Source organism: Gracilinanus agilis, chromosome 2 (genome assembly GCF_016433145.1).
Source record: "Gracilinanus agilis isolate LMUSP501 chromosome 2, AgileGrace, whole genome shotgun sequence".
In the NCBI taxonomy this organism is placed as follows: Eukaryota; Metazoa; Chordata; class Mammalia; order Didelphimorphia; family Didelphidae; genus Gracilinanus; species Gracilinanus agilis.
Genome location: NC_058131.1, coordinates 402566379 through 402589483, shown reverse-complemented (window position 1 = coordinate 402589483; position 23105 = coordinate 402566379). Strand labels below are relative to the sequence as shown.

The 23105-nt window shown below is 35.1% G+C and overlaps 1 protein-coding gene across 1 annotated transcript in view; it reads left to right on the top strand.

The window, feature by feature from the left end:
• ANKHD1 (ankyrin repeat and KH domain containing 1) overlaps positions 1–23105 on the top strand; it is a 138475-nt gene that overhangs the window by 100187 nt on the left and 15183 nt on the right. The window contains exons 21-29 of the mRNA XM_044659894.1: positions 120–262; positions 623–836; positions 3189–3364; positions 3603–3765; positions 5809–5904; positions 7717–7833; positions 11039–11213; positions 14049–14511; positions 15477–15623. Coding sequence (XP_044515829.1) covers positions 120–262; positions 623–836; positions 3189–3364; positions 3603–3765; positions 5809–5904; positions 7717–7833; positions 11039–11213; positions 14049–14511; positions 15477–15623 — 1694 coding nt within the window. The remainder of the gene's footprint in view (positions 1–119; positions 263–622; positions 837–3188; positions 3365–3602; positions 3766–5808; positions 5905–7716; positions 7834–11038; positions 11214–14048; positions 14512–15476; positions 15624–23105) is intronic.

Below are 23105 nucleotides of genomic sequence, written 5' to 3'. Positions count from 1 at the left end.
ACTTCCTTTTAATCAAAATGTCACAGATATTGATGTGAAAGTTTTTAGATCCCAGTTTTTGTTTTTTCCTAATTGATGAACCCTCACTATAAACTTCTCTTTATACCTAACTTAAATAGGTAGTTGACTTGCTGCTGGCTCGAGGGGCAAATAAAGAGCATAGGAATGTGTCAGATTATACACCATTGAGTCTGGCTGCATCTGGAGGATATGTCAATATCATTAAGATTCTGCTAAATGCTGGGGCAGAAATCAACTCCCGGTAAGTATAATTCATTCACAGCAATCCTGAATGTTAATTGTCACCTAAAGTCAAAGCCATCTACTGAATGTTTGGGCACATGGTTTTAGATTAAAGTCATCCAAAAGTCCTCTAATGAAGTGCTTAAAATAACAATATACAGCTTGTTTATTATTGGGCTGCTTCCAGCAATCCATAGTTTCATAAAGAGAAGAGGTATAAGATAACCATTACCTAGGAGAATCACCATTTGAAATTTTGCCAATAAGTTTGGAGTTAGAAAATAAAAGAAAAAAATTTTTTTTCAGTAAAACAGTTTTGTCTTATGTTTCCCGTGCTAAATGTTTTCTGTTTACTAAGAATTTTTTTTTTCCTTCTTAGAACCGGGAGTAAATTAGGCATTTCCCCTCTCATGTTGGCTGCCATGAATGGGCATGTTCCTGCAGTGAAGCTGTTGCTTGATATGGGTTCTGATATTAATGCTCAAATAGAGACCAATCGGAACACAGCCCTTACCTTGGCCTGTTTCCAGGGACGAGCAGAGGTAGTCAGTTTGCTTTTGGACCGAAAAGCAAATGTTGAGCATAGAGCAAAGGTAAAATATTATGCTTTCATAACATTTCATATGATTCTTCAAAAGGAGAATAACTTTAATATGATTTTTAATGAACATTCTTTTAATTGTTCATACTGGTTATAATTACTTTTCGTTTCCTGTGTTGACAGTAAGAACTTGAGCAAAGAATTCTAAGAATTCATGTTTCATTTTGTACCTCTTGTCTAATGGTTCTCAAACTTATGGTTTCAAGGTCATTCCACATTCTAAAAAACAATTGAAGAAGCCAAAGAGCTTTTGTTTATATAGATTGTACTGACCAGTATATTAAGAATTAAAATTGATCATCTTAAAAGTATGCATTCATTAAAAACAACAATAAACCCATTATGCACTAATATGAATAATACTTTTGTGAAAATAGTCTTTTTTTCTAAACCTGAGTTTGTGAAGAAAATGGCACTGTTTAACATGTTTCTGCAAATCCTGTTAAATGTCTGGATTAATAAAAGACATACAGATTATAATTTGCTTCTGCATTTAATATGTTGCAGTTTGTTAATTTGGTTAAAGTGTATGAAAAAAATCTGGCCTTATAGAGATATGTAGCTAGAAAAGGAAGAATTTTTTCAAATAAGTAAGTCATTATGAAAAATTTTTTTACTTCAGTAGTCCCCTTGAAAGGAGCACAGAACTTTTAAGAACTGCTGCTTTAGGGGCAATAACTTGGCTCAGTGGATAGAGTGCCAGGTTTGGAGAAGAGGTCCTAGGCTCCTGGGCCAGGCACTTAAACCCAGTTGCCTAATCCTTGCTGCTCTTCTGCCTTAGAACTGATACTTGGTATCAATTCTAAGATAAAAAGAAGGGATTTTTTTAAAAAATAAGAAATTGCTGCTCTTGTTTATAATTTCTTTGTCAAGAGATAGAGATTATGTTTAGTTATGTTCTTTTGAAGTCATGATTTATTGCTGCTTTGTTCAGTTCTGAGGTCTTTTAAAGTTGCTTTCCCTCATGTTATTGCAGTCATCGTGTTCCTGGTTCTGCTCTTTTCATTCTTCATCACTTTATGAGTCTTTTTATATTTCTCTTCATGCATCATTTCTTATGGTACACATAATATTCCACTCATATATCACAATTTGTCCCATCTGTATTCCAATCAGTGGTCAATTTTTTTTCCTGTTCTTTGCTTCAACAAAAAAATGCTGCCCCATACTACATATGACTCTTTCCCTCTACTTTATCTTCTTGAGATGTACACACACATATAATAATAGCACTGTAATCTTCAAATTTACAAAACTGATTATAAACATGTGTGAAATTTTTCCCCCCATTAACTCCAAAGAGGTAAATAGATAATCACTTCATCTTTAGCACTTTTCTAAGGAAGAATATCCTCATTTTTAGTAAAATCTTAAGCTGTACCTGAGACTGAAACCAAAACCAGCTTAGAAGTGATAATGAGACTCTTGACAGCTCTATATGTTTTTTTTGACTCTTGGGAAGTTTCTACTTAGATCGCTTAGTAATAGGGATTTCTTTACTCATAACTTATAAGTACTTCATTCTATAAGCACAAGAAAATGGAGCAAATAATGTAGAAATATGTTTTGCATTATTTGATATACATTATGAGTATTATATTTCTTGCCTTATCAATAGGTGGGGAAGAGAATAGAGGAAGAATTTGAAACTGAAAATAAAAAGAAATATTTAAAAAGAAAAATGGAGTAGAGATGCACCCAAATAGTGACTACATCTATGGGTCATTTCACGTTATGAAAGTCTAAAGTTTAATATCACATTAAGTGAAAATTTGGGTTTTTTTCTTTTGCTACATTTTTATGATTAGATTTTCTAGAAATTTAACTAACTTTGGCATTCAATTAAAGAAATTTAGTAAATATAGTGCTATACCTGTAAGTACGTATTTAGATAATACATATTATTATACCTACTCTGTAGTATGCTGTGCTAATAGTTAGCATTGTTTAATTAAGTTATAATTTGGGCTCTCTACTTGCAACTGAGAAAATTAGAAAACTCACTTCTTACTTTGGCTTTAGCCACCAAAAAAAAAAGAAAAAGAGCAGTTTTTTGTATCCTTTATTGTGTGCCATAGGGAAAATTCAGGATCTTTTGGTAATGACACTTGCAAGAAAACACCTTTCAAGAGTATCATCGTGGCTACACAAATATGTAAGCTTGAAGTATTAGCCCCACTTTGTCATTAAATTTGAGCACAGTTGTTCAAGATTGAGTGACACTAAAGTGTTCTCCAGGATTTGAGCTCTAAAACTAAACTTTCTTACCACCTTATTTTTAACTTATGAAAAATAAAATAAAAGGTAAGACATGCTAACTTGTGACATCTTTTTCTTTAATCAGACTGGCCTTACCCCTTTGATGGAAGCGGCTTCAGGAGGTTATGCAGAAGTTGGAAGAGTTCTCCTGGATAAAGGAGCAGATGTCAATGCTCCTCCTGTGCCTTCTTCACGAGATACAGCTTTAACAATAGCAGCAGACAAAGGCCACTACAAATTCTGCGAGCTACTTATTAATAGGTGGAGACAGGTTTTATTGACATATAAATCATTTGTTCCTCTTTTGCTAACCAAGCCCTTTATTACAATGCTTACATTTTGCGGAAGTTTTTTTTTTGTTTGTTTTTTGTTTTTAAGAAAGGAAAACTGTTTTCCAATCACATTGTAGTATCTGACAGGTTTTAAAGAACACCAGAAAAACGCAGTCATTTTTCAAACTGAGCACATAATCATATTAAATTTACTCTAATTTTTATAGGGGAGCCCATATTGATGTTCGTAACAAGAAAGGAAACACACCACTCTGGCTGGCAGCAAATGGTGGTCATTTCGATGTGGTGCAGTTGCTGGTACAAGCAGGTGCTGATGTGGATGCTGCAGATAACCGGAAAATTACACCTCTTATGTCAGCATTTCGCAAGGTGATTTGATGTGAAAAACTAGATTTGTAGCCAACTTACTCATTACAGCCACTGTGAAGTAGAAAAATTTGAGTCATAAGGCTTGGATTTGAATTCTGGCTCTTCTGCTAACTCTGTGACTTTATACAAGTCAGTTAAGCTCTCTAGGACTCAGTTTCTTCATCTGTAAAATGAGAGTATTACATCAGATGATCTCATCAGTCCTTACATTTCCAATTCAAAGAAACTGAATCCCAAGTGAGTGAAAGAAAAATTGTTCCTCAAGCACGGATATTCTCAGCAAAAATTACTGCTTTTTATGTCATCATTAGAAAATAACTAAGGGGCAGCTGAGTGTCTTAGTGGATTGAGAGCTAGGCCTAGAGATGGAGATCCCAGGTTCAGAACTGGCCTCAGACACTACTTAGCTGTGTGGCCACCCTGGGCAAGTCATTTAACCTCCATTTCCTAGCCCTTACAGCTCTTCTGCCTTGGAACCAATACACAGTATTGATTCTAAGACAGAAGATAAGGGTTTAAAAAAAAAAACAACTAGAAACCAACAGTAATTGGCCAAGTAATAATGCTGCCATATGGAAGAAATTATATCTAAGAAAGAATATTACTTGCTGATAGATGAGCTTTTATTTAGTAGGGGGAATAGAAGAGAAAATCCTCTTACTACATTTTGCTAATTTAACAGTGTAAGCCAAGTGCCTTTTCACCATGTTTTCTCTACAAGTTATTATGGAAATAGACTTTTATTTACTCCATGTAGCAGAATTTTTACTACAAGCTGAAAGGAAATGTTCCTACTTCTGTAGTAGCTTTAAAGAAATCATGTTTGTCAGTAATATGTTAATTGAATGGATAGCTGAATTAGATCTCTCAATCTTAGTCATTTCTTAGGTAGTCTCTCATATAGTGTACCTTTATAGGAATTGCATTTCAAACATAAAAGTGAAGTTTCAAGAAAATTCTTGAATATCACAGAGCAGGTCTACAGTTCCTTTTACTAAAAGAAATGAAAGTGAGCTGCCACATCCATTTGATAATGATAAATATGTTACAGAAGGAATGCAAAGGCAAAATTCCAGGAAACACTACTTAACCATACTGTTTTCTGCTTAAGACACAAGCTTTTGACTTTACTAATAAGCCCTCCAATTGCTATGCTACTTTTTAGCACAGCAAGCTATCATAATAGTTTGGATTCAGTAGTTTTTGGGGTTTTTTCAAAAAGCAAAATTTTTCTGTATCTTATTTTATTCTGTAAGGGTAAAAAAGGGGTTTTATGGATTCAATATATTAAAGATGGTCGCCAGAGGATTGAACTATTATCAATCTTCAATTAAGAATAATCTCAAGTCAAAATTGACTTTTATGGAAATTTATTTACATGAGAAGAGAGAGAAAAAGTAAGGAAATAAGAATCTATCCCACTATTTAGTTCAGGTAGATCTTAACCCTCACATGAGGGTTAAAGGGCCTGAGGCCCAGAGGTGAATGGAGCAAACTTCATTCACAGAGTCTATAAAAAGAAGTGGAACAGTCTCAGTCAGTCCCGAACCAGCAAAGCTCCCTCAGGTCCCCTTCACCAAACCAGAAGCAGCCTCACTCAACTCCCTCTTTTAAAGGGGTCACGTATGCATCACTTCCAGTGCCTTCCTTTAGCCTGCGTGTCCAATCACAATAGACGGTTCTCATAGAGAGCGTAGGGGGCGGTCCATTGATTCTGATTCGTTACTCACTCTAGCACATGTGGGTTAGGACCTCCCAGAATTGGAAGGTGCTCTCACCTTTGGTGATTAAATCTAAAGATGAGCAGTGTAGACTAATCTAACTATCACAATTCTAGAGAGTATTGTTTCTTACAAGAATTTATTTCTATTTTCATTTGGTTATGGGTTGATGATTGGAGCCAGGTAAAACTACCTCAGTTGATGAAAACATCTTTGTAGTTGTCCACTTCTCTCCATGAATAAGAAACTCAATTTCCTAATACTGTTTTGAAAATGGATAATTATTCCCTGGAGCTAATTTTCATGTATTCTTTCTCCATAGGGTCATGTAAAAGTTGTGCAGTATTTGGTGAAAGAAGTCAATCAGTTTCCTTCTGATATTGAATGCATGAGATACATAGCAACTATCACTGATAAGGTAAGTATATTATGATACTGAAACATTGTTTCTCTGGAGAAATATTGTGCTATAGTAGAATAAGATTCTATTTTTCTTAGCAAATCACCTTTTTTTTTTTTTTAAGGCTTTATTGATTCATTTTATCTTAGCCATGGCTATCACTTCCCAATAATAACCCTCCAAAATCCTCCCTTATTTACCCCAGAAAAGACAAACCCATCTTATAGAAAGTGTGCAAGTTACAGATTAAGTAATGTTTTGTATGTATTTGGATACTTGCACTACTCTGAGAACATAGAAATTGTTCCATCATCAGTCCTCTGTGGCCAACATTGTCACTGCAATGGATCTAAATTTAGTGTTTGTCTTTTAGTGACATTTTCATTTACGTTATTATAGCATTTGTGCATATGTTCCCCTTATTCTGCTTTTTCTACATCAGCTCATACAAATCTTTCCATGTTTCTTTTAACTCTTTATATGTTAGTCGTTTACTGCAATGCAGTAATAATCTGTTATATTCACATACCAATATTGACTAAGCCATTTCTCTTAACTTTTCTCTCTTTTTTTTTAAACCCTTACTTTCCATCATAGAATCAATACTGTGTATTGGTTCTAAGGCAGAAGAGTGGTAAGGGTAGACAATGGGAGCTAAGTAATTTGCCCAGAGTCACACAGCTACAAAATGTCTGAGGTTTAATTTGAACCCAGCACCTCCCATCTCTGGGCCTGGCTCTCAGTCCACTGAGCCACCTTAACTTTTCTCTTTTAATTTATTCATTTATAAATTTGATATACCATTTTTGGTAAAATATTTTGAGATTTTTTTTCCCCCATGCAAGATTTATTGCAATAACTAAGTTACCTGGTCTATTATTCTATTTTATATGTGTTGTCCTGATTCATTTATAGCCAGATAGTATAGGGAGATGGCCTTCAACTCATGAAAATGTGAATTCAGGTCCCAGGTTTGAAACATACTATGTGACTTGTTAGGTAGTTGTATAACTTGTCAGTACAGCAGGCCAGAGGTGTCAAAACACAAAACCCATAACACTCCTGAGTGCAGAACTAAAATAATATTTGACAAATAAAAATGCAACAAAATTTAGACAGCATTACATTTTAAAGCCAAGTCAGTAAGTGGCCCACAGAGATTTATATACAGTTTATTGACCCACTTTTCTATTTGAATTTGATACTCCTACTCTAGGGAAAGTCTTTCTCATGATCCTTCTAAAACTAGACATTATAGAACAGTTGTCAGTCTGTTTTGAGAGAGGGGGAGCTTCTTCGTCATGAGTTCCCTACACCAATGAAATCACAAATTCAGACAAAATAAAAATTAATTTAACCAGGTAAGATATGGAGAACTATTAAATGATGCCTTTTCTGAGACTTCTTAAACTTTTCAGGAGATAGTTCTGTTCTTTAAAGTTACCTAACATCGTGCCCTAGAAGTATATTTCAAGGCTTTTGGCTTTCAAGTAACATTGCAGATTGTGACAAGTTGTGAAACCAAAAGTCCTCACCTTTTGTATCCTTGTTTAGGGCTCTAGAATGAGCACAGTGAAATGAGACCAAAGAGAGAACTTTTCCTTCTTGTTCTCTGCTGCATTGCCTGGGCTGTTAGGAAGCTTCTATAGTCATCTCTTTCAAGTTAATAAAACACTTACTCCTTATTTTGAAGACTGCTGCCGCACACAGTTGCATTTTCAGTAGCCTGAGCTAAGCATTTCCCTCTGGACTCCATGCACAGCTATTCTGTGGGTTTTATTTGGGCTATAAATTTATTTCCACAATTATTTAGTCTCGTTTCCACCTTAGGAACTATTGAAAAAATGTCACCAGTGTGTTGAGACAATTGTGAAAGCTAAAGACCAGCAAGCTGCTGAAGCAAATAAGAATGCAAGTATCCTGCTGAAGGAGCTCGATTTAGAAAAGGTAAATGGATAGACACTAGTGCAATTTGGGACAATACTGACTTATATAAAATAATCCTACATTCTCCTAAGAATCTGCTTAAAGGAATTCAATGCTGTTACTGTCCACATTGTTTTGGGAAATATTTTGGCATATGTAGTACCTAACAAATAGTTTTAAGATTTAATAAAGCAAGAGATTGACCTTTTGAAGAGCAAGAAATATTTTCCAAATGGTACTCCTAGATCAATATTTTTAATATAGAGTCTTGAGTAGTGATATAGTGAAACTTTAGCAATTTTATTTTTACACAATTTGCTATAGGGCTAAATTACCTATAAAGTGACCTCTTAAATAATTTATTTGTTTTGGAGTATTAATAGAATATTATTAGATTAAAAAGATCAACTGGGCTTATAACTAATGGTTGTGACACATTAAATTCTATGTTATTAGTATTTTTATTATTAACAAAATATTGAAATGCCTTTGAGTGTACCCCACATTCCACTCCAGCCCATGATCCTTTTAAGTAAATGAGAATTTCAGACTATTGGAATGTTCATATCAATATTACAAATCAATCATTTGTAAAAAAAAATATTACAAATCAGTAAGAATCTTAATGAGTAATAGACTAATGTTGAACTTATTCTGATTTTTTGAAGAAGTATTTCCATTCTTGTTGAAATTAGTTTATTTTCAGTCTTGTATATTCTTTTTATTTTATCCATTTTTCTCAGTTTTTATTGAGTAGTGATTCTTTTCCCTAAAGAAATGTGTTTATTAAACACATACTTTATGTATATATAGTAGGATCTATTTCTAAATTCTCTGCTTTATTTTGATATACCAGAAACTTGTTGAAGATATTGTTTTATATAGTACATTTTGAGATGTGGTAGTTATGTCCTCTAATTTTCTTCTTCATAATTCTTGGTGTTCTTACTCATCATTTTTTTCTACTTTAAATTAATATTGATTTATATTTTGTTAGGTGTGTTGAAGTGTCAATATTTGTCAAACTATACTTGCTTGACCTAACCACAAGTGGTCTGTATCCCTCTATTTATTTGCTTTATCCTTGATTTCAGTTAAAATCATTTTGAGGTTGTTTTTGTGTTGTTATAGGTCTGTTATATGTCTTAGAAGTACTCAAATATTTCTTGTCTCCTATTGTATAGATTATTTCTCTTTCCATCAGTTCTTTTTTGTCCTTATTGTTGGTATATAGGAACGCAGATTATATTTGTGGTTTATCTTGTATCCTGCTACTTTGCTACGGTAATTTGTTACCTTTATTTTTTGTTGACCGTCTTAAAATTTTTGTTACCTTTATTTTTTGTTGACTGTCTTAAAATTTTTTTTTAGGCTATAATTGTCATCTGCAAATAAATTTCCATTTCTTAATTACAAATGTTTATTTTTCTATTTCTTTTTCATGACTTAACTGTATTTGCTGAGATTCCTAAAACTGATAAATAGGACTGGCAAGAGTGAATATCTTTAACAACTTTTTAATGAGCATGCTTTTCATGTGTCTCCATTTGTATATAATAAATGTTTTTATGAGATAATATATGTAATGCACTTTGTAAACCTTTAGCACTATGTAAATATTATCTTTGCTTTAAATTAAATGTTTCTTGTGAAAATTGACTGTTTTTTATCTCCAGTGCTTAGCAAATAAATACTTGTTAAAATAGACCTTTTTTTTAAGGAGTGGGAATATGGGTATGGAACTGTGACATATAAATAGACTTTTAGGGGGCAGCTGGGTAGCTCAGGGAAGTGAGAGTCAGGCCTAGAGACAGGAGGTCCTAGGTTCAAACCCGACCTCAGCCACTTCCCAGCTGTGTGACCCTGGGCAAGTCACTTGACCCCCATTGCCCACCCTTACCAATCTTCCATCTATAAGACAATACACCGAAGTACAAGGGTTTAAAAAAAATTTTTTAAAAAAAAATAAAAATAAATAGACTTTTTCAGTATGTTTCTTCAATTTACCCAATGTTTTTTCTCCCTTTTTTATGCTATATTATAAGGGATAGCTCTAGAAGGAAAATGAGATAGATTTATTGGGAAATATAAGTGAAGTGAAAACAAAAAAGTTGAATACTAAAGAAAAAACAATAGTTAACATTTATATAATGCTTTATGGTTTGCAAAGCACTTATTATATCATTTGATCTTGAGTTAGAGGCCATATCTTTGTCCCTTTTGAAGAGGAAAATGAGGTTGGCAGTGAATGTGACTTCACCAAGTGAAATAAATAATCAATGTCAAGAAAGAATTTCATCTATGATCTTTCTGACCTGAAGTCCACCACTCTATCCACTATACCACTTAACTATTTATAAAAGAAAAAAAAAGCTTTTGTATTTTATCTTTAGGGGAGAGATCCTGTGGTAGTTAAAAAATAAACATGAATGAGGGCTATATTTTCTTAAAGACTATCAGAAAAAATGATCATTTAGCTTTTATTTTTTTTCTCTTGCTGATAAACTTTATTGTATTTTTTTTTACTAGTATTAAATACTTTAATTTCTTTGCTATCTAAAGTAGAAGTAGGGGGGCAGCTGGGTAGCTCAGTAGATTGAGAACCAGGCCTAGAGACAGGAGGTCCTAGGTTCAAATCTGGCCTCAGATACTTCCCAGCTGTGTGACCCTGGGAAAGTCACTTGACCCCCAGTGCCTATCCTTACCACTCTTATGCCTTAGGAAGGTAAGGGCCCCCCAAAAAAATAAACAAACAAAAATAAATAAATAAATAAATGAATCAATGAATCAATGAAGTAGAATTCAAGTGAAATTCTTCTATAATCTTTCCAATGATTTCAGGAGAACAAGTTGATGATGACCATCTTATCTTTTTCTCATACTGTTTACCAAGATAAGGAGCACAATAGCTTAATATTTCAGAGCTGCTTTTGTAAACTTTCAATGAAAATTGCATTTTTATAATGTCAGTGTAAATTAGCAAACTGTATCTAAGCTGAAATATCAGGATTTTAGAATTGTTGTTTGTTTGTTTAATTGGCTCATTTCTTCAGTATTCTAGTTAACATTTTTTTAAGAGTGCATTTTACTTAGTAGTCATGGATGCCATTTTAAAGAAATGAACAAATGCCAGATGTCAATTGATAATAGTTGTAAAAATGATCATATCTCTAAAAAATTTCCCTGTACTCCAAACAAAAGCATAATCATTATCTTTTATTTACAGTCAAGAGAGGAGAGCAGAAAACAGGCTCTTGCAGCTAAGAGAGAGAAAAGAAAGGAAAAAAGAAAAAAGAAGAAAGAGGAACAAAAAAGAAAGCAGGAAGAAGATGAAGAAAACAAACCTAAGGAGAATTTAGAGTTACCAGAGGATGATGATGAAGAGGAGAATGATGAAGAAGGTAGGCAATATTTTAAAAAGTAATTAAAATGCCCCTTTGTCTACACATAATTTTTATATTTTTTTCTAAAAGTTTACCATGATGTGTAACTAAATCTTAAATTTGCAAATAGCTTTTATAATGAACATTTTCAAATTTTTTCTTAATTTAAAAAAAAAAACTTTTCTGTTTCCACCTGCTAATAAAAAACAAAACTCTTATACCACATACACATAGACAAGTAAAATTAATTTTCATATTCATGATGTTGTGAAAATATGTATCTAATTCTGTACCCTTGTGTCTGTCACTTCTCTTCAGGAGGTAAGCAGCAAACTTCATCATCACTCCTTTTGAATTGAATTTATTGATCATTTCTCTGTTCAGAGTTCTTAATCATTTCAAAGTTTATTATGTTTATAATATTGTGGTAATTACATAAATTATTCTCCTGGTTCTGCTCCTTAACAAATTTTTTTTGTAATGAGTATTTCTAAACACCTTTTAACATTTTAAGTTAATATAGAAACTAGAAAATAAGGGAAAGAAACAAGAATGAGAAAATAGACAAAAGTAGTTTGAAGAAGTGCAGTAAGTCCTTATGTGCCAAGCTTTGTAACCATAATACTAAACCTTTCCCCCAAGAAAGGATGTAAATCTAGATCTCTTTTCCTTCATTGGAGAAGAAGAGATAAGGTGACTTGCAGATGTAGAATAATACCCATACCGTCATACACAATTTGAGGTATAACTTCATTCTACTGAATTTTTTTAAAAATATTTTTTCCTTCTCGTTCCTAAAAAAAAAAATTTGTTACAATGAAAGACTAAACAACTGCTTGAACGCATGGGTTGGGGTGGACATGATTGGGGATGTAGACTCGAAACTACCACACCAATGCAACTAACAACTAACAACAATTTGGAAATAGGTTTTGATCAACGACACATGATAAAACCAGTGGAAATGTGCGTCGGCTTTGGGGGGGTGGTGCGGGGGGTGAAGGGGAAAGTAGGAGCATGAATCATGTAACCATGTTAAAAATGAATATTAATAAATGTAAAAAAAAAGAAAAATGAAAGACTAAATAGAAGAGAATATATTAAAAAATGAAGATGTTTTTAAAAATATTTTAAGGGACAGCTAGGTGGCTTAGTGGATGGAGAGCCAAGCCTAGTATCTTTAGGAGGTCTTGGTTCAAATATGGCCTCAGACACTTCCTAGCTGTATGACTCTGGTCTAGTCACTTAATCCCAAATGTCTGGCCACTCTTCTGCTTTGGACCTGATATTTAGTATTGATTCTAAGACATATGGTAAGGATTTGGTTTTTAAATGAAAAGCTGTGACCTCAGGTACATTTTTAAAAGCATTTAGGCACTTATGCTCCTCGAGTTCTCAATAACCTGAATCAAAAGTTAGAGGGGCATATTCAGAGAATACACAGAAAGACGTTTCAGTGCCCAAAAGACAATATGAAACATTCATTTTACTCAGTTTCAAGCCCTGAACCAGAGTAGGACCCCGTAGATGGGTCTTTGGAGGACATAAAATTGGAGCTCACCTCCCTTAGAATATTTTATATTGGCAAAATGGCTGTGCTGTGCTCTGTTTGGGTTGTATTTATTTTGGGGTGGAGTAAGAATATAACTATTGATTAAATATCAGGTTTATTGGTTAGGCTAGTGTCATAACCAATATAATGAAACAGGTCTCCATAGCTGCTTTCATGACTACGGGTGACCTGAACTGAGTCAGGCAGCTGATAGATTTTTAGGGGCTCATTATTTAGCCCCTCCCTTGATCAAAAGTTTCCACATAAGTTTTCCAAAGTTATATGATTCAAATTGTCTCCCTCTCTTCTTGCCTCCCCTTTCCAAGTCTTTCTGAAATCATCCTGTTCATCATTCCTTATATGCCATCACCATCACATACCACAGTTTGTTCATTCATTCCCCAATCAAGGGACATCCCTTTAGTTTCCAATTCTTTGTCACCACAAAAAGAGCAGCTATATTTTTGTACAAGGTCCTTTTTGTTTTTGTTTTTCTTTTCTTTCTTTGTTTTTTTTAATCTCTTTGGGATACAGACCTAGTAGTGGTATTACTGGATTTAAAGGGTGTGCATTCTTTTATAATCCTTTGGATATAATTCCAAATTGCCCTCCAGAATTGTTGGATCAGTTCACAACTCCACCAGCAATGCATTAGTGTCCCAATTTTGCTACATCCTCTCCAACATTTTATTATTTTCCTTTGCTTTCATACTGGCCAATGTGCTATGGTATGAGAGGGTACCTCAGAGTTGTTTTAGTTTGTATTTCTCTAATCAAGAGGGATTTAGAACATTTTTATATGATTATTGATAGTTTTGATTTCTTCATCTGAAAACTGCCTATTCATATCCTTTGACCACTTATTATTTGGGGAATGCCTTGGATTCTAATAAATTTCACTTTGTTCTTTACATATTTAAGAAATGAAACACTTTATCAGAGAAATTTGTTATAAAAATTTTCTCCTAGTTTGTTGGTTGCCTTGGTTTTGTTTGGATTGCATTTCTGAAATATACTACCTTTAGAGGTTAGAGGTGTGTTCTTATCCTAAATTCAGTTTTTATACCTGTAACCATACTGCTAAATTTGGTTAAGAAAATTTAGTGGGCTTTGTATTTTATATTAAATTGAATGTAGAGTGTGCTAGTATATTAGTTCTGATAGTGATAGAGATTTTCATATATAGAAGAAATTTATGAAAATAAAAACTATTAACAATGTCTTGATTTACTTGCTAAGAATTGACTGTGTATCTGTTTTTAAAATTATGTTTTGAGTGTAACATTATTTATTTTTATTAGCAGAGCAAGAAGTTCCCATAGAGCCTCCTAGTGCAACCACTACCACAACAATTGGGATCTCTGCCACATCTACTACATTTACCAATGTGTTTGGAAAAAAGAGAGCCAACGTGGTAACAACCCCCAGCACCAATCGAAAAAATAAGAAAAACAAAACAAAAGAGACACCTCCAACTGTGCATTTAATTTTGCCAGATCAACATATATCACTAGCACAACAAAAGGCAGATAAAAATAAAATAAATGGAGAACCAAGAGGTGGTGGTGGTGGTGCAGGTGGAAATAGTGATTCTGATAATCTGGATAGCACAGATTGTAACAGTGAGAGCAGCAGTGGTGGTAAAAGCCAAGAGTTAAACTTCACAATGGATGTAAATTCGTCTGGTGATAGAAGATACACATCGCTGCTAATTCATTCCCATGAAGAAAAGACTAGCACTACCACTTCCAAAATTCAAACAAGGTAATTTTTTCCCCTTATCTCTTATATACCCTAGCTTGTTCCTTTCTACTTAGATCCTTTTATAGTGATTTGAAAAGATACAAGTCTAACAACCAAATTTGCTGGTTTGGCAACTCTGTTCAAAACAATTAAAAATCTTGTCTCTTCCCTCCAAATCATATTCCACTCTGTGATTTAAGGAACAAAATAGTTCCTAGAAAATGATTCTTAGTGATTTAACTCAAGAAGAAATTGTGAAAATTCTCTAAAATCAAAATATAAGTACTCCTTCACCTTGCTGTAGTTTTCTTTGCCTATAAAACTGGCAAGCAATAATGTCCTACTTTGCATGTAAAAATGTATTGGGCTGGGGCAGCAATGGACAGAGAACCAGGCCTGGAATTGGGAGGACTTGGGCTCAAATTTGACTAAAGATATGTCCTACCTTGTGTGACCCTGGAGTGGTAACTTAGCCCCAATAGCCTAGCTCTTGTCCTGACAGAAAGTGTTTTTGTTTTTGTTTTGATTGGGTCTTATTTCTAGCTGTTAAGTTTAACATTAAAGTTTAAGTTGGAATATTTATACTTTTTCTTTCTGTGTTAATAGTTAAATATCTGATGTATCAAGATTTAAATGAAATCAATGCCATTCTCAATATAATATAGCTTCCCAAATATGAATTCTAGAAAGCATGAGATTCCATTAATGTTTTAGAATCAGGAGAACCTTGCGTTAGTTCTACCTCTGCCACAAAATTGTATGACCTTGGATAAGTACAGCCTCTGAATTTAAGTTTAGTTTCATATATAATTAGGAGTAGAGGAGAAGATATCTAAATATATTGCTATTATCTAAAATCAATTATAGCTTAGTGATTTATGGCATTTATTGAATGTTGAACCATGTATTGCTAATATCCATCTTTATTTAGTCTTTGAAGGGTTTGTTTTGTTTTGCTTTTACTAGGAGTCATTTTGTCTTTACAGACTCGAAGGTGACGCTAATCCTAATGCATTGTCTACAAGCTATAAATCAGTGTCATTGCCAATGAATTCTCCAAACATCAAGCTAAATCTTACCAGCCCTAAGAGAGGCCAGAAGAGAGAAGAAGGATGGAAAGAAGTTGTACGGAGGTTTGTTTTTGTAATTTTAACATTTACAAATGTTAAGGACTATTCAGATTTACCAAGTTATTAAGTACAGTGTCATACTTAACTATATTACATTACCAAATGTAGTAAAACATAATTAAAATATTGCATGTACTTTATATAAACCACAAATGTAAGGTTTGGGTTATTTTGGGTGAGTGGGGCATGCTACCTTATGAATTGTACTTATTGCTCATTAAAATATTTTGCGACCAAGAAAGCTACAAAGTTTAGCTATACCTCAGTCTTCAAGAGCTTTACAGCCTCTGATGGAGGGAGAGATAAGATTAAATAGCGATGATTCTATTATACAGTATTATATGATATATCCATTAGGGAAATTAGGAAAGTTCCAAAATAGAAAGATTAGGGCAATCTTCTTGAAGGAAATGACCTTTAATTTGGTCTTGAAAGGAAATCAACAAATAAGTAAAAGGAGAGAGGGTGTTCCAGACATAGAAATAAACTGAGCCATGATGACATGAGGGCAAAAGAGTTGGACTTTTTTATTGTTGTTTGTTTGTTTTGTTTTTAATAACAACTTTTGAGTTTTTATAGAAGGGAATAAAATAAGGGTGGAGATAGTAACAACTGATTGTGAAGAAAAACAGAAAATGATAGTTGAGTGGTCTATAAGGATTAGGAGATGGTTTTTTCTTATGATTAAAGGGACTTGAGCATGTTCCTAGGCTGTTGGGAAGGAGCCAATGGTGACAGGGTTGAAAATATATGAAAAACAATGTGATGAAAGCTAGAGTAAAGTCATAGGGGTGATGCAAGGAAATGAATGCTTGTTCAACAAAATCAAGGGCTTAGCTTTAATGTGATATTTCTTCTGTGATTAGAAGAAAGAGAACATTTTCAAGCATTTATTAAACATGTGCTATTTGTCACGCACTACCTAGGCACTAAGGGATGCAAAGACAAAAATTAAAGATTTCTTGCCCTTGAGGAGCTTAGAATCTATTGAGGACACTGTGCACAGAAAACAAAATAAATGCAAGTCAATTTTAGGAGAGGAAGCAGTAGAAGCTTGCAACTTAAGCCAAGGCAACAGATTAGGCGTCTACTATATGCCAGGCACTATTCTAAGCCCTGGAGATATAGAGAAAGACAAAACAGTCCATGCATTTGGGGATCTCACAATCTTATAGGGGAAACAACATGCAAACAACTATGTATAAATTAAACATATTTGGGGTAAATTGAAGATAATCTCAGAGAAAAGGCACTGTCCTTAAAGGGGATAAAGGGAAGATTTCTTGCAGCCCTTAAAGAGAGAATGTTAGGTACAACTTAAAGGAAACAGAAATGCATGAACAAGAGAATTCCAGGCTTGGAAGACTACCAATAAAAATGCACAGAATCCAGAGATGAAGTGTCTTATTCAATAAACAGCAAGGCCAGAATTACTGGATAGTTTAGAAAAATGACTTTTGACAGCTAAGAATTGGAGGATGCCCTGCAGTGGCGAGAGAATGGAAGCAGGGAGACCAACCAGCAGGCTGTTGCAATCTTCTAAGCATGAAATGATAAGGGCCTTGCACCAGAGTGCCAGCAATATCAAAGGAGAGAAGAAGGCATCTATGAGAGGTTTAGCAAAGGGAGAATTGGCAGGATTTAGCAACAGATTGGTTAGGAAGGAGGAGGAGGTCAAGGAATGACATTTAGTTTCTGAGCTTGAGTTGACTAGGAAGAACAACAGTACCCTTGACAGTAATAGGGAAATTATGAAGAGGAACTAATATATACATGTATAAGTATATACAGGATGTAGTCAGAATAAAAGCTCATTTGGTAAAAGGTTCAGGCAGCTGTGAGAACCAAGAAAAGCTTCATGTAGCCAAGTTTTGAAGGTTGTTAGATATTTAACAGTCCAAGATTTGGAGGCAGTGCATTCTGGGCATAGAAAAATAGAAATAGTGCCGTGGGGGCTGAGGTGGGTAGTAAAGAGTCAAGAATGATTCTGAGGTTGTGGATTTAAGTGACTAGAAACTGCTTGACTAGATGCTTTTGACAAAAATAGGAAAAGTAAGGAATTGGGGAATGGTTTTAGAGAAAAGACAATGAGTTCTGTTTTGGATATATTGAGTTTGAAAAACCAACAAAATATCCAGTTGAATTTGTCCAAAGGCAGCCAGGGATGTAGTGACACGTGATGGTAGTTCAGGAGATCATATACATCTGGAAGTCATTTGAATAGGCTTAATGAAAAACAAGGTAATGACCTTGAGGTTTATGGATCAGAGAAGAGAAACTAAGGGTTTACATATAATGATCTTTGGTTTTCTTGGTGAAATAGAAATCAAGGTAAGGTCACTTATAAACATTGTTATGGATAAAGGTGAAGGAAATGAAATAAAGTCAGTTAAGGACTAGACCAAGAAAAACAGTTGCCCCCAAACTCTTCTGTCTTCAGTGGCCCTCCACTTCATCCTGGGGTAATTCTTTCTTCCCTTCCCTCTTCCCTATTCTCTTCTGTCCTCCCATGCTCACCCCCTTGCCTTTTTTTCTTAACTCCTGCTTGACCCTTCTGCCTAAACTCCATGTTACTTTTCTTAAGCTTTTTTGGCTTCCATTTTTACCAGTGGCCAAAGACTAGTTCATTTCACAAAGTCCAAATTCCTAGGATGCTGCAGGACATGGACACAGATGGAGATGAATGTCTTTCCTACTCTAGCTTTTTATTCCTGCAAAGCAAATGGGAAGCATTATTAGAATCTGTTGAGAAGTATCAAGATAATAGTGTGTCTATGTGTATTTCAACACCTCAGAAGGGACTGTTTCCAAGAGAATCATCATTCTGGCCAGACCCACTAATGACATCTGTAACATCTTTTTTTATAGATCACTGATAATACTAAAAGAGGACATTAACACCTACCTCTAAGACCAACTAAGTATAACTGCCATTAGAACTTTAGTCATCCTGAGGCTTGTGTTCATAACTAACCAGTATGCCTCTGTCATTTGAAAACTACAATGCAGGGTGAAAGAAATAAGAAATAAGAAAATACAAGGTTTATCTAACAACCTTCAAAACCTGATCCAAGTAGCAGGAGACATGCTAACAAACTCAACTGACTGTTTTTGGCATTCCACAGTCTATTATCGAGTGTGTCAAACAGAACTTAAATGGTCCTGTTGGAATCTCCCTGGAAGAGTGTGACCAACCTGTAGTGGCCTAAGCCATCCAGGTTTGGAGAGTCTTTGCAGGTGGTCAGACAGGCACAACATAAACAGTGACACTGCAAGTTCTCCTTCAGTCACTATACCTATATACCTCAACAGTGACTTGGAGAAACCACCTCTAAAGTTTGAGTTAAATAGTTAGACTATTCAGTGCTGGGCCATGCTAATTATAAATATGACAGTAATACCAAAATTAATTTATAGACTTAATACTAAACCAAGCATATTAACAAAGAGATTTGTGACAGATAAAATAATATCAATGCTCTTCTGGAATAAAAAATCTAAAATGTCAAGAGAAATACAGACAGTTCTTACTTTACAATAAGTGGACTATTCAGCAGACCTCTTATGTAAAACAATTTTTTCATAATGGTATTTTCCTGTGGACATAGAGAAAGGGGAAAGAGGCAGGAAGGGGGAGTCTCATGTACCTGTGAAGGGAGGGTACCAACATACAGTTCAAGGATATGTGGGAGCTAAGCAGAGAATTGAGAACAAGAGAAGGATCACATGGGAGCCAGGGCCAGCCACATTGGGGCCTGGTTGAAATTGAGAGAAAACATTCAGTGGGGCAGATCTGATGGGCATGGACATGGACATAGACACTGACAAGAGATAATAGACATGCTGGGACCAAGGACAGATATGTGGTACTAACTGGACAAGATGGGTGAGTGGAGCTGGGTAAAAGGTGCTGAAGGTCTCAAGCCAACTCTCTTCTACCCTCTTACAGCAGTGATGTTCTTATCCTGCATCCATTCTTCTGCTTTCATTTAGAGAGTTGGTTTTTAAGGGTTTTGTTTGGGGTAAAGGGGGCTAGATTGTCAAAGCCAAAGAAGCAAGAGTAGATAAAGAGAGCACAATACTGTATAGTAAAATCAACATAGGTGAGAGGTTTTTTGGAATGAGAATTTCTTTAAGGTGAACTTGCGTAAAGTGAGGATTATCTGTAATGGAAAAAGATAGGAATGAAGTATGAAAGGCACTTCCGAAGCTCAAATTATATTAGAAAGAGATGAGATCAACAACCATTTGACACTCTTTAAAAGTAGATCAATGGAACACACTAGATAAGGAAGAATAGAAATAATTGAACTCATTGATCAAATGATATAATTGTACATTCATTAAACTTAGATCAATATCTCATGATGAAGAATATTACTTGCTTTGGCTAGTGCACATCATAGATCTTCTGAAAATGTATTGACAAATATTTATTAAGTACTTTCATTGTGTCTCATACTGTGCTAGTTAGATGGGATATAGGTTCAAAGAATGAAACAGTCCCTAATCCCAGGGAGCTATATTCCAACAGGGGAGACAAGTACATATAGAAATCCATACAGCACAGATCTGAATAAAATACATACACATAATAGTTTGGGAGCCAGGGCATTAGCAGCTGACAAGCTTTCAAATAAGCATTTATTCAGTGCTGGTTTTATACCAACCCATGTGCTAAGTGCTGGAGATACAAAAAACAAGCAAAAGGAAGTTCCAGCATTATATATTATAGTTTACATAATGGGAAAGAATACAAAAAGGAGCTGAAAATTATGGGGGAGGGGATGTGGGAGTACTGAAAGGATCTAATTTGGGATATAGTATTGAATTCCAGGAAGACCAAAAACATAGCCAGAGGAGTAGTGAAAGTTTTCTGGCCCTGGGTCCCTCCTCAAAATGGAAACCCCAGGAAGAACAATGGAAGAAGAGACTGGTAATGGGAAGGGTGGCCAAGGGGAGATGTTCTAGGGTAAAGAGACAACATCGATGGATAGCTCTTTGGGGTGAGGAAGCCCCAGCATTGAAAGAAGTTATAGGGTGAGAAGGCCACTGAGATTATACGGTTGAAGTAGTGAAAGTTAGAAGCACAGCAAAGAGAGGGATTGAGAGAAGCTTCATTCAAGAGATGAAGCCTGAACTGTGTCTTTAAGAGAGGGACTGTGAGGTAAGGGGAGAGGCCTGGGGAAGATGCTTTCTTGACATGGACAGCCAGCCAATACAAAAAGCACTAAGAAGGAAGATAGAAGGTTTTAAATGAAAAAAAAAAAAAAAAAAAAAACTTCTGGATTAAAAAGTACAGGAAGGTCAGAGTAATATACAATGAATCTGAAGCTGAGAGGTTGTTTAGGCCAAATTGTATAGGAATTTAAAAGCTAAACAGAAGTTTTTATATTTTTATCTGGAGGCAGTAGAAAGACATTGGAATTGGCTGAGTAATAGACACATAGAACCTTTTGGCAGCAGTGATGAAAAACATGAAGCAAGAAGATCCAGTTAAGCTCTTGCAATAAAAGTAGAATAGTGGTACCTGCCACAGAATAAGTTCACTTTAGAGGTGAATTGACACCCAGTTGGAATTTCTGGCATGCAGTTAGTGATCCAGGACTAACATTTGGGAGAGATGAGGTATATCCAGAAGTCATCTTCATAGAAATGATAGTTAACCCCATGGGAGTTGATGAGAATATAGAAAGACAAGATGGTCCAGAATAGGATCTTGGGAAACACCCATTTCATGAGCATATTGTGAATGCTGATCCAACAGAGGAGCCTGAGAAGGAGTAGTCAGGTAGGTAGAAAGGGAGGCTAATTGGGAGAGAGTGTCTTGGAGAAAGGGTAGTTAATAGTGTCAAATGCAGCAGATAGGGTTGAGAAAATTTAATATTAAGAAAAGACTATCAGATTTGGCAATTAATAAATCATTGGTAACTTTGAAGAGAGCTGTTTCAGGTGAAACAGGTTGGAAACCAAATTGCAGAAAGTTGAGGGAAGTAGAGAAAATGGAAGGTGGCAAGGTGTAGACTTTTTCAAGGAATTTGAATCAGTAAAGATATATATGTGACAACTTAAAAGAAATTTTGGGGTCTAGTGAAGAAACATTTTTTAAATGGAGAAGACTTGGACATAATTGAAGACAATAGGGTAAAGTTGAAGATTCAAAAGGGGCTTGAGATCTTGGAGGGTGCACTCTACTGGAGAAGATTGAGGTAGATAATAGAAGAGAATGGCCACATCAAATGGCCTTAATTTTTTCAGTACAATAAGAGTCAAGGTCCTCTGAAAAGAGAAAAGGAGAGGGGAGGCAGTTGAGGCAGATAAGAGAAGAGTTTAAATGCCTTCTTTGAGAATTGAGATAGGGTAGTCAAATAGGGAGGAATAAAAGGACTGCCTTGATACGGTGTAAGGACCCTGTTGAGGTTACTTAGCGTGGATTTACAGTGTACCAAGGCAGCACAGTTGTGGAACTTCCTCCAACTTCATCACTGATTGAGAAGAGTGGAGAAGATAAATTGGTGGGAGTAATCTAGGGCTGAAGTTTAGCAACTATAGAGCAACAACTGAGCAGTAGTGTGGGGGGGGGGGGGCTCAAGAGTGCAGAAAACGATGCAGAGGTAGAATAGCTAACTGTTAAATTGAAGTTGGTAAGGGAAGAGAGTAGAATCAAGCAGGCATTAATCATCTGAAAAGGTACTAAGGGATGGAAATTGAAATGAGAACAAACAGGTAGATGTAAGAAACAAAGCACAGGGACAGGTAGAATGATAGGTGATAGGCAAGGGAACATAGGGGTTTTTTAATGTGGCAAGTAGAACAGTTGTTAGGTAATGGCAAGATCTCATTTATGGCCATCTTTCTGTGTAGCTGAGGTCGATTGAATAGACCTCGGCATGTCTTCACAGGTATTAGTCTAGTATAAGGGCAAGCTTTGGGAATGAAAGCTGGTGAGCTAGGTGCAGAATTCCTTGAGAAAGAAGGTAGGTATGATGACCTGGGAGTTATTGTCTTACAGCTGCCATAATTTTGATAGGGTGGAAGTTTTAAGTGTGTTTACTACAGAATAGGAATACTAATGAGAAATGGAAATCAGAATAACTTTGAGTTTTGCTTTGCCAGCAAACTGGCAAAAGTGAGGAAAGAACAGGAATAAACCTTGTCAAAGAGATATGGAAAAACAGTTGTCATTAAAGCAGTGTTACTGGAACTATGAATTGGTACAACCATCCTGGAAAGCAGTTTGGAATTAGGCAAAGAAAGCTACTGATATGTCCATGCCTTTTGTCCCAGAAGGAGTTCATTAACAAAAATAAAGGCTTCACATCAAATTATTTGTTATCACTTAGAGTTAAACAAAAAGTAATACATTCTTGTAAATGGATTTATTACTTTACTGTAAGAAACACAGAGAAGTATGAGAAGACTCCTATGAATGGATGCAAAGTGTGAACTAAGCAGAGCCAAGAAAGCAACACAGTGACAGAAATG